The sequence below is a fragment of the Vicugna pacos genome, chromosome 6, assembly GCF_048564905.1.
Source record: "Vicugna pacos chromosome 6, VicPac4, whole genome shotgun sequence".
Classification (NCBI taxonomy): domain Eukaryota; kingdom Metazoa; phylum Chordata; class Mammalia; order Artiodactyla; family Camelidae; genus Vicugna; species Vicugna pacos.
In genome coordinates, this window is record NC_132992.1 from 10,180,410 (window position 1) to 10,192,671 (window position 12,262).

The 12,262-nt window shown below is 40.2% G+C and overlaps 1 protein-coding gene across 6 annotated transcripts in view; it reads left to right on the forward strand.

The window, feature by feature from the left end:
• The window catches only part of ALDH1A2 (aldehyde dehydrogenase 1 family member A2), a 274,620-nt gene that overhangs the window by 212,145 nt on the left and 50,213 nt on the right, over nt 1-12,262 (forward strand). For all 6 annotated transcript variants that reach the window (XR_012073270.1, XM_072962340.1, XM_031672730.2 and 3 more), the window contains 3 exons: nt 860-964; nt 1,144-1,284; nt 4,135-4,264. Coding sequence is in view for 5 of the 6 variants with exons in the window: in XM_072962340.1 (XP_072818441.1) it covers nt 860-964; nt 1,144-1,284; nt 4,135-4,264 (376 nt within the window). In the remaining variant the exon portion in view is untranslated. The remainder of the gene's footprint in view (nt 1-859; nt 965-1,143; nt 1,285-4,134; nt 4,265-12,262) is intronic.

A 12,262-nucleotide genomic window follows, 5' to 3' on the forward strand; every position in this document is an offset into this window, starting at 1 on the left:
ATTGTCCAAAAATATTAGTTTGGGTTTCTCAATAAAATTTTTAAAAATGTCTTTGTCTGTATTTTTCCCTCCTCCTTTAAACCATATCTTACAAATCTTCTGAGAAGTTGACTTGAATAATTTCTTAAGCCATTATTCTCCTTGCCATTTTAATATAATCTTCATTTCCTGTATAAAGAAACCAAGGCTCTTACGAAGTCCTAGAGAGACCAGTTTGAAAGTTATAGGCCTTTCCCTTTGCTGAGCCACAGAGCCTCTCCAGCAAAAGGAAAGAAATCTGACTTGGATTTACACATGTAACTTGTTTAACGCACCAGTTGGTTTGTTCAGTCGTTGCTCAGTTTGGAATCTGACTGTAAATTAGACAAATGCTTATTCCAGCACACTTCAGGTTTCCCTGTGAAGTCACTTATGCCTCTGACGGAGAAACTAGTATCCAAGGCCTAATGATTGTCCATTTGATCCACGATTTACTTTTCTGAGATATTGGTCAGAGGTTGGACTCTAATACTTTCTTACCCTCAGTGTATGGTTTATATGTATGTGAGACTCTCTGTCCTCCCTTCCTTGTTTGGCTCTCTCACTAGTTGACAGGTTCAGTAAAGATAAGAATTATATTTAATCTCTGGATGATATTGAGGTAAAAATACCATAAAGGAAATTCCTGAATTGGAGGTGAGGCTGGACTGCTCAATAATCTATGGTCTCGTACCTCTTCAAATTCTGTACTTTAATTATATGTATACCAGCAAGCAGATAGAGGAAGTGTTATTACCATGGTGCTTCCGTGTAACACTCCACCACCGGCTGGCTTCCTGCACTTGTCTCACAGACCCCATTCTGTTGTCTGCTCCCTTAGATCTTTATTAACAACGAGTGGCAGAACTCAGAGAGCGGCAGAGTGTTCCCTGTCTATAATCCAGCCACAGGAGAGCAGGTGTGTGAAGTTCAAGAAGCAGACAAGGTACGTCCGTCTTAGAAAAAAAAATTCCCTATGAGATAAGTACCTTGAGACAGCAAAGCACTAAACATGCTCTCCAGACATCACCACTGATGTCATTAGTCACTTTTTGTGAAAGCAAGTGGTTCTTGCTTTATTTGCAGCATTACCTCTCTTCACTTGTGCCTCTTCCTCTCTAACAGGCAGACATAGACAAAGCAGTGCAGGCAGCCCGCCTGGCTTTCTCTCTTGGTTCAGTGTGGAGAAGGATGGACGCTTCAGAAAGAGGACGTCTGTTGGATAAGCTTGCAGACCTGGTGGAACGAGACAGGGCAGTCCTTGCAGTAAGTAGCCTGACAAAACATCGAGTCTTTACCCCCAGCTTACCATCCCATTGAAATCTAGATTCCTTAGGCTTTCTGAAAATATGAGGTGAAGCAAGCCTGGGGAACAAGCCACGGAGTACATGGTGTGCATAAACAGGAGAGGTTTGGCTTTTGGGGTCACATGGGGAAGTGGAGGACCAGCTGAGTGTCTCTTCTTGCTGAATTTTGAAGTTCAAAACCATAGCTTCCCATGACTGGAAAGGACCTTCCTGCTTTCCTTGTCCCCCTTCCTCCCATCCTCAGCAAACAAAACAAAACAAACACAGTCAAGCAACAGGAGACTCATCATGCTGCTTGCAGGAAACCAATACCAAATGACTCTTTTGGCAAGCAAGCAGGACCAGTTTTACCTCTCCAGAGTTAGCCCTCTTGACTAAAGGGAAGCCTTCAGAAGCAGAGGGCATGGCGTGGACTTCCCTCGTACTTCTGCTCCCTTTGTTCTTCTGTCACTTTCTACAACTAGTTAGCAGAATGAGCATTATGATCATTTTCTCATGTAAGGGACTTCCGCTCTCATAGTGGTTTGTTGTCGCTGCTGCTGTTTTTAAAGTAGAAGTCAGTTTCTCAGAGAATACAAACTTTGTAGAAACCAGGGAACTTCACCTGCATGACCAGCAGTTGATCATCTACGACTTAGGGCATCTTTGTTCAGTCAGGGCATTCAAGCCATGGATGCTGTGTCCTGCTCTCTGGTTGGGAAAGCAGGACGCTGTTGGGTTTGCTTTGGGAAGGGACACTTTGGGCCCTTCCTCAGTGTCTTTTCTACCATGGCTCGCCCTCCTCCAACCCCCTTGGGGATCTGTTTGTAGTGTGGGAACCAAAATGAATCATTAATGGAGGTGGTTTGGAACTCTTGCCATATATAACATTTACTTACCTACAAAAACATTTTCTAGTTTGGTATTTCAAAGAATACTGTTTCCAATGAGGTGTTTATACATATTGGGAAAAAGTGTTTCATGGTGAAGTAACTCCTTAGAGATTCACAAGACATAGAGCATGTTAAAGACTCTGAAAAGCCCTACTCAGTATTTCTCAAGCTTTTTGGAACCACAACACTATTTTTCTGGCTAACCTATCAATATTGTGCGAAATAGAATTCTTTGGAATACCTTGGGGGAATACTGGTATATATGCTGTCTCTTCACTGGATTATGGTTTCTTTGAGAGTGAAAACTGTATTTTGCTCCTTTTTTTTTTTTTGTAATGCTAGCACAGTTCCTGGTACATAAGTGGTGATTGGGGCATGTTGATGGTCTGTAAGTGTCTGTTTAATTGAGTTAAATCTGTACAATATTTGCAACATTAGATTAGCAGTATTTACTAGATAATGATGTAGTTCATTTCTGTAGTTACATTTTCATGTCATGAAATTCAGATGCCATCCATTTTCTGACATATGTCTCACTGTGGTCAAGTCCTTTTTCCACCACACCTAAATGAGATTCCTACTTCTAAACATTCCGAAGCCATGCCATGAGAAGGGTGAGTTTTAGTAAGTATCCTCTGGAATACAGGGGAGCTCCTGACCAGAAAACTGAAGTTACTGCTGTACCCAGGTAAACACAGTTGAAAATAAACCTCGGGCTGGCGACTCTCAGATGAGTTTCACTGGTGTCAACAGCTCATAGGGATGAACCATTTAGGTAGCCCAGGTTCTGGTTATTGACTGCACTTCAGTCTGTGCTGCCTACACCTTGGCTCTGGGCCACCTGAGTGGAGAATGTAACGCTCATCTCATGGACGTATATTTATACTAGTTTAAACTTTTTAGATTACTTAATCTGAAAAGAACTGGGAAATAATTTGATTCCCTGTAATGGTGAGCCAATACACAGTGATAGGTCACATGATATTTTAAATTGAGTCCCATCTTATACACATGGTAAGTGCATAAAGTCAGAGTAAGTAACAGTATTTTCATGTCATTGGATGGAGAATATTTCAGTTTTAATTTTGTCACTCAAATACTTTTCATACCAATGTGTGTTATAAAATGTCTTTGAAGAGAAGGACATGCGTTTACAAACATAGGTTTTTATTTATTTTATTTGTTAAATTTGTAGCGCCTTTAATATTTCTCAAGTCAAAATTCTCTTTTCTCATTTCATTGTGTTCTTTTATAATTCTTTTTGTTACCCTATTTAGGAACATGTCATTAAAATAATAATGTTTGTAATCTTAAACTGCTTAATAAATCTAACTCTATTTTTATTAAATGGAACAGATACTTCATTCTTAATAGATAATGGTCGTTAACATAAATATTTACAAAAAACCAGCCCTCAAGTTGTTACAGTACGAGCTTCCCGAGAGGAGACCTTGTTTATGTGCTGGTAATAAATAAACTCACTGTGCACTGTGGCTGTTCCATTTCTCAGCAGGGGTCTTGGCAGCTGTGGAGAACATTTTATATTCTCATCAATTGCATAAAAGCCCATGTCCCTGCTTCTCTTTATAGATTCAGATTACTGGTGTAGACTCCAAAAAATCCCCATACAGCTCTGATCATTAATATAACAGAAGCTGGTCTGACAAGCAGAACACTTCTTTATCACCAGTTGTGTTTATATTTTGGAATGGTGGTTACTGGAAACACAGTAACATGCACATATATATTCATTGTGGTTTTTACTGGAAACTAAACTAAATGAGCGGTACTAAAACTCTTTTCATTTGGGAAATCAGAGTTGACCAGGTATGCATCATTATTCTGATCCATTTGTATTCTCACTCCTCCTTTTGCCTTCTGCTCTGGAAATTATTTAGTGTATCACTGGAACGTTCTCTCCATTTCTTTTCCTACAGACCATGGAATCCCTAAATGGTGGCAAACCGTTCCTGCAAGCTTTCTACGTGGATTTGCAAGGCGTCATCAAAACCCTTCGGTATTATGCAGGCTGGGCTGATAAAATTCACGGGATGACCATTCCTGTAGGTATGTGAAATCCAAGTACATTGAAAAGAGAAACTCAGGCTCCACCAGAAATACAGTTCCACCACCAAACACAGATAGCAGTCACATGGAATACAGATCTGAGCACACTTGCAACAGCTTGAACTAAACAACCAATGAAACAGAATATGTCACTAATTCTAACAATATCCCTATGTCAGTATGTAGACAGTTCACATATAGGTGCAGGGGCAGGCCACTTACATCAGTACGCCAGTCAGCTGACGAGCAGGTATGCGATTGTCAGCTACAAAGTGTTCAGCACTGTGCTGGGTTAAGGGTGTGGAGAGGCGTTGAGTGTGGGGAAGTTACACTGACACTTTTTTTTTCTTTTAAGATCCAGGTTAGGAGACAAAACCAGTAACACAAAACAAAGATCTCCACAGGAGAGTTACACTTATGTGCTAAGTCGTGTGGCTTGGCCTGTCAGTGCTGTAGCCCTTGAAAGAAAAGGGAGGTATCCACACAAGGTCAGTGGAAAGGTCTGGAGCTGAGCATGAACGCTAGCTGTAGCTAATGCCAAATGCGGTGCCTTCACAGCAGCCCCAAGGGCAGGCACCGTTATTAACATCCTCAATGACAGAGGAGAAAGCCGAGGCCTAGAGACGTTAGTTTTCCTGATTCACCACCAAATAAATTGTAGAGTCAAAACTTTGACATCAGTGCCTGGTGTGTGTCTTCACTAGAGGATCCTGGGAAGAAGAGATACTATGACAGGACAGGGGCCAACTGAAAGAGATATGAGGACATTGGCAGTGGTGAATAGATACAGAGAAAGAAAATACATGTTTGTGAGTGTGCCAGGTACTCTACCCATGTTCTCTGGAAAACAGCTTGCTTTCTGTGCACACATGAGAAAGAGTGGAAAGTGCTGCTGGGAACTACGGAATGCCCAGTTCGGGCCTTCCGAGGCTGAGGAGGATTGGCTTACCAGAAAAGCGGATGGTTGGTTGATAGTGTGGATGGCTTAGAGCAGTGCTTCTCGAACTTTAACGCACACACATATCACATATCAGTTGGAATCTTCAAGTGCAGATCGAGGGTGGGGCCTGAGTTTCTGCATTCTTACCCAGCTGCCAGGTGATGTCTGTGCTGCTGGTTCTCTGCCTTGAGTAGTGAGGAGAGGCTTCGGAGACCAGCACTGACCAGGTGGCCATTGTGATGCCTCATTTAGGCAAGAAGAAAAGAAGTCAGAGTGGAGAAGGGACAGAAGTGAGACTTCAAAGGACTATTTTAAAATTATCTCCGTGAGTGATGGTGACATGTGGAATGTTAGTCTTTAGAAAACGGTTGTCTGGTTATAGGGACTCTTCTCTGCCATCCAGAGGGTTCCCATGTTTAGCAGACTCAGAAAGATGGAGATAATTGCTCTTAGGGAATGTCAGAATCTTAGTTCAGTCCTGGCTCTGGGGTATCACAGAGCTGCTGTTCTCCGGCCTCATGTGTAGGATTGGGGAATGGCCTCAGTGAGCAGAGCTGTTATTTAGTATAAGCCTGGGAGTTAAAACCTTTGTCAGAAACAGGACATGTGTGACACAACATTGTAAAATAACTATTACTCAATAAAAAAATGTGAAAAAAAAAAGAAACAGGACATGTGTCAACCTTTTTAGGTTGGCCTCTCCTGCTTCAGTGTAGAAAGGAAGTTAACCAGAATCAAAGGCCCTGGTTCTTTTGCTCCCCGCCGCACCTGCCATTTCACTGTTAAGACAACAAATACGTTTCAGGTATTTAAACATCTTTTCAAATAATGTACAGATATCTGAGAAATAAGGTGAAACAAAGGACTGTACACATAAATTTCTATTCAGCTCAACAGTGTCTTGGTTTTCATTTGCCTCCTTAGGAGAGACATTGATTGATTAGATAAAGGTTTATTGGAGTTTCTGATACTGTTTGACACTTTGCTGTTACTTTGGCCAGAAAGGTGGTTGATCCATAAGCTTCCATAAGCTTTTCATCTGATGCTCTTTGGAGATTTTGAGGATGTTGACCTAGGAGTTAGAAATACAGGGCTTTCACAGTAGTCTCTCCCACCTTTGCTCATAAACTGGTGTCCAGCCAAAGGAAAAAAAAAATGAGGAATTCTCTTAAATACTAAGTAATTTTTGTTTCCCTAATTTTTCCTAAAGTGCATTTAGAAGGATACCAGGGTGAGTGACTCTCCAGGGAGTCAGAGCTGTAGGCAGAGCTCCTACGAAGCTGGGGGTCTGGGGTGGGAGAGCTTTCCTTATGGTCCCTGAAGCAGGTAAAGGAAGGATGGAGATAAACGTGAACTTGGCAGCTTTCCTCTCTGTTCCAGGTTTAGGTACATTTGGGCATGCCTGTAGGCTGTTGAGAATTCATCTCACAGCCCCTCTGGCTACTTTAGTGCTTAGGGAATCTAGATGGCTCAACCAGGGGGATCAGAGTGGAAGATCAGGGAAAGGGAGGGTCATTATTATTCACTTACTTATTCTCAAATTTGTTCAATCTATCTATTTGTGCTTTGTCATTTGTAAGTTCGTATTTTAACATCAGTTTGATTTTTGTCAGTATTCTTGTCTGTATTCATTTTTGTCTTGTCTTTGTATTTTTGTCTATTCATTTTTCCAATGAAATCTGGAATATAAGAAGGTTGTTAGTCTTTAATCATGGGATCTTTATTATGTTACATGCATTTCCCTGTGAAATACCCTAATTTTGTTTGAAATTATAACATAAAGGAATAATATACTTTATATTTGCATAACACTTGAGAGTATAAAATGTTTGTTCACATATAAGATTCATGTGATTCTGTGTGTGATCCTGTGTGACAAGTTAGATTTTAAAAGGTATTGTACCCATTTTACAGGTAAGAAAATGAAACACCAAGGGTTTAGTGTCTTGAACAAGGTCACATGCGAGTAAGTGGCAGACCTGAGATTCAAGCCCAAGTCTCTTTCTGCCCAAGCCATTGTTGACCCCTTGTGGAGACCTGTTCAGCAAGGCAGGAAAGGGAAGACACCAGTCACCCTGATGAAGCATTTAACCCTCTGCAGATTTTTAGATTAATATCCAATGGATTCTTATTATTCATTGTAGTTATGCTCTGTAAAATTGGCGTGGACACTGAGTTAGTGAATGCTGAGCCATTGCTCCTAGAGGAAGTACATGGATGAAAAGCACAGTTCTGTCTAGTGACCCATAAAAATAAACCTGGAAGTGTTTTTTTTTTAATTTTAAAATATAAAACTGCTTTGTTACATTGAGTTATACTTCATGGTTCATCCAACTTAGTATGTCTAACACTAAAGGATAAAAACCAGAAAGAGTGGGAAGAATTAAGCTCTTGTCTCTTGGACTCCTTTCCACTTAGGAAGCCTCCGGAGTCTGCCTTGTCATGAGAAGAGCTCTTCCTTCACCTGCTCTACCAGGTGTCATCCTCAGTCTCTCAGTCTTTCACTCATTCCTCCATATATTCATTCATTCAGCAGATTTTTTTTTTGTTTAGAGCACCTGCTGTTTCATGTCCTTGGTTAAGCACTAGGGATACAAAGGTGAGTAAATAAGATGCTTGTAGAATAGTAAGGAAAACAAACAAGTAGACAGGGAAGTGTAACGTAGTGTGGCTTATTCAGATATGGAAGCATGAAGTTCGCTGGTTCTCCATAGCAAGGGCATCTCACCCAGTATTAAGGCTTCCTGGAGAAGGAAGTGGGATGTACCAGATGATACCTGAAGGGCAGGTAAGTGGAGATGGAGACAGGGCCATCACCAGCGGTGGTAATAGCCTGTGCGAAGCATGGAGGGAGGAGAGTATCGTGTGCTGATGGATCTGAAAGTGTATCCAGGTTAAGAAGACAGGGAGCTCTGGGCCTGGGGAAACCATGCTACAAGTTTTATTCCACAGTAATGGTGAGTCACTGGATTATTTTAAGTAAATGAATGCCTTGATCAAAATTGCATTTTAGAAAGAGACTTTGATTACATAGTAGATAATCAATTGGAGAGAGCAAGGATGTACTTTTCCCCCTCCCCCCGAGGAGTGGCCTCCCTCTAGAATATTTGGGAGGAGAAGGAAAGAGTTGTGACACGACCACTTTGGAGCTGTCCCCCAAACAGCCGTTTCTCCCTCTGAATGGAGAGATTCTCCTATCCCTGTCCATTGCATCCCACTCAAGGCCCACAGTGGGTGTTATCGCAGAATCATGAAATATCAGTTTGAGTCACAGGGGTCTGATGTTCTTCCCTGTGCAACGTGTCTGTTATTTCCTGCTATGGTACTCAGAGGAGCTGTTCTTTCTGACCATAAATCCTGTGCTTGACCCTTCTGCTACAGCGTCTCCTAATGACGATGATAAATAATCATCATCGCTATGATTTATTGTACGCTTTCTCTGTGCCCATTATATTATCTCTAATCTCATAGCAGCGCTCCAGGGGAAGTATTATTTTCCCCATTTTGATTATTTTAAATCTATATCCCAATTCTCTGCTCCTCTCATGTCCACAAACTCCTTGTGATAGAGGAAGGAACAAAGCTTGCTTTCAGTTTACTGAAGAAGAAACGGAGGTTAATTGATTTGTATTACTTACGATTTTTCTCTGTAACAAGTGCTGATTTTATTTTTTGATATATAAGCAGAGAAAATGTAGTACATGCTTTAAGATGAATTCCGACATAAAAATGGCCTTATGATACATTAGCATATAGGAAAAGTTAGAAAAAACTACCTAGGCCATCTGTAATTATTTATCCACTTCACCCCCTTCCAGTTTTACCTGTTGAACTAAAGAATAGGCTAAAAATGTACAGAAATTGTCTCAGATCCTAACTAAGGTTTTGCCTTCAACAGCTCGATCTAATGTAGTGTTATCAACAGAGGACGCATATGGTGAGGTCTTATTTATTGTTCACTCAGAATGAGAATAAGGAGCTGTTTGCTCTGCCCACCTAAGAAGAACCCAGGGTAGTTGGAGTTACCTGAATTGATGGTGACAGGAGATCACATGGTCTGCTTCACATGTAACCTCTTCAAGAGATTAAGGCTGAAGAAGACGTCGGGGATCCCTAAAGCCAGTCTCCTCATTTTTCAGACAAAGATACTGAGGTCCAGAGAGATGAAGTGACTTTTTTTTTTTTAAGATGGTATAATGGAGGAGTGGTAGAGCTAAGATATCTTCATAACTGACTCAAACATGCAATTCAGCTTCTGAGAGGCTACCAACAGACTCACGGGAGGAATAATGTTAACACCACTGTATATAATACAGAGTCTCCAGTGTTGTTGTGGGCATTTACAGAGTTTGTCAGTATAGCTGTAAAATGTTCAGTAAGGTCTGTTCAGTCTCAGAATACATAGGAATCTGCTAGAGGACATAATGGACTAGTTGGACATGTAGTCGGTCTAATTGTTTAATAGCAGGGTCACCAAAAAGGTTGCTAGCTCCTTGAAAGGTAATTTTGTACACAGGTTGAAGATTTGAAGATGGCCATCCATTCACTGAGTTGTGTTATAGATTCTGATGCTATTAAATAAACTCATTTTTACTGTTACCAGGTATGTAAAATTTGCTACAGTTCTTGAAATACTCTTAGTATTGTAATTGGGAGCCATTTCTTGAGATCCAAATTTGATAAATTTCCCCTCAATTTCTGGCACAGTTCAGATTTTTCTGACTTTATTGACTATACATATTACCTTATCATATGATTTCTAGCTTGTGTATAGGTTGTGTCAATGCCAGATGTTCGTATGAGAATAATAATTCTGCCAAAAATATTTTTTAAGCAACTATAAAATCTGCTTTAGGAAGTAATGTTTACCCTGAAGGAATAATCCAAATAGTTAAACTGTTCTGATTAACCAAGTAATTACTGTCTCTTCTGTGTCATTTCATGAGCCCCCATCAGAGAACATAGAACTGTGGCTCAATGTTCACAAATACGGAAGAGATTTTTCTGTTACTCAGCTCTAGGGACAAAGCTTCTTTTTAGTAAAATTCTATAAATGGCTCAGTCTGTACATACTCAGTAAAATTTGATCCATAGCTCAACCAAGTCCATAGTAAAATAAAGATTTTAGTTGTAAGAGTTTTATATTCTTCGTAAGGGTGTAATCACTCAGGTAAAAGCACATCAGAGAAGTTCTGTCTGTATGTGCCTTAAAATAACCCCCTTTTAAGAGTAGTATCTGTTACTCTCTATTTTTTACTTTCTTGAGTGAAATAGGAAAGAGGCTGAGAGGTAACAAGTCCTACACATGTGATTTAAGTATTTGTGTTTTGGTGTCTCATCTCTTCTTTAGTTTACTCCACCATAGTTGTATTCTAACTTGTTGGCTCAGAATGTGATATTCAGAACATTTATTTGGCATTTTCATCAAATGTGGTCCTTCGTTGCTGAGTGTGCGCTCTCTCTGTAATGCCTTGTGTTTGATAAGAAGACCTAAGATCATTGTAGCCTAAAATAGAGTATTTGAGTTTGGTTGGAGATTTTTTCCTATGTCAGGCTCACGTGCTTTATGGCACAAAGCTGCAGAAATGAAGAGAACAGCCTTTTAAATCATCTTGCCATGTCTGGAGAACATTATTAACATAAAAGATGGGAAAATGGGCTGTAATTTTTCTTCTAGGCAGAGAGGAGTGCTCATTGTATATCATCGTAAGGATGGAGGAAAGAGAGAGAAGTAACACTTGGCCGCCTGTTGGAGTCGACTTTTCCTAGGGGAGGAGAGGCGCTCAGCCCTGGGTTCCCCAACCTGAGGGGAGGGCTGCTCCGTTGTGTTCTCTTTATAACTTAAGATACAGGAGACTCTGTGAGTTCTCTTGTGTCCACATCCCACATCCTCAAAGGGTCATCTTCACTTTTCACAAAAGGGTTGTCTATTTTTCGCTATTTGCACTCATTGACCTTATACTCTGATTCTGTAGTTCGTGATATCCATCTAACTCCAACACCTTATTCACAAAAGAGCCTTTAATATGTTTCTAAAGGAAATGAACTTGTGATCTGGTGACCCAGATTCAAGTGTAGGAGCCACAACTTAACCAGTTTATCTTTGTAGACTTAAAAATCTCTGTGCCATATTTTCTCTAGTTATAAAATTGTGATAACACTTGCCCTAATTTTCCATAGTGGTGGTGTGCACGTAATAAGGCAAGAATGTGAAAATATTTTGTAAGGTTCTGTAGATGCATATATGTTTTTGTTCTTATTTTACTATTTTAAAAGTGTTAAAACACTTTGTTTAGATTCTCCTACACTTCAGACTCCTTCCAGGCAAAAAGTAAATAAATAGAACTCAGCAACTGTAGGTCATCTTGATGCCCGTGGACTCCCCTTTACCTGCTTGATCCCTCTGAACCGTGCTGTCGGAGTGTGGTCTGTGGATCAGAAGCACCGGGCCCACATCACCCTGGGAGCTTGCAGAAATGCAAACTCTTAGGTCCTACCCTAGACTTAAGGATTCAGAATCTGCATTTTAACAAGATCTCCAGGTGCTTAGTGTACACATTTAAATTTGAGAAGCACAATACGGCATACATGTGGCACTGCTGCATGCAAGTTGATTCTATACGTTAAGTAGTAAGCATGTTTTATTTTAATTATTCAGTTTGAAGAATATTAGAAGATAATATTGCTAGTTCATGAAATCTGTTATTTCATAGGTTTTCCTTAAGGTGAGGCTAACAAATAGCTATCTGTTACAGATTTTTTTAAAGATGAGTTAATTTAAGAAATTGTAAGTAAGTAAGAGAGTAAGCTATTATTATAAGTAAGTAATATAATAATGTTATTATAAGTAAGTAATAGAGTGAGCGATACTGCTGAGCTCAAGGTCTGGGACCCTCTCTATCTCTTTCACTCAGTGTTCTTTTAGGAAGAGTTCAAGCACCAAAATACCCTTTATTTCTTTATTTACTGCTTAGAGGAACTTAGATGGAAGATTCTTCAGTTCCTTTTTTGTACCAGCCTTTGGCTAAATGTCAAGTCTTTGAACAGTTTATCCAAGA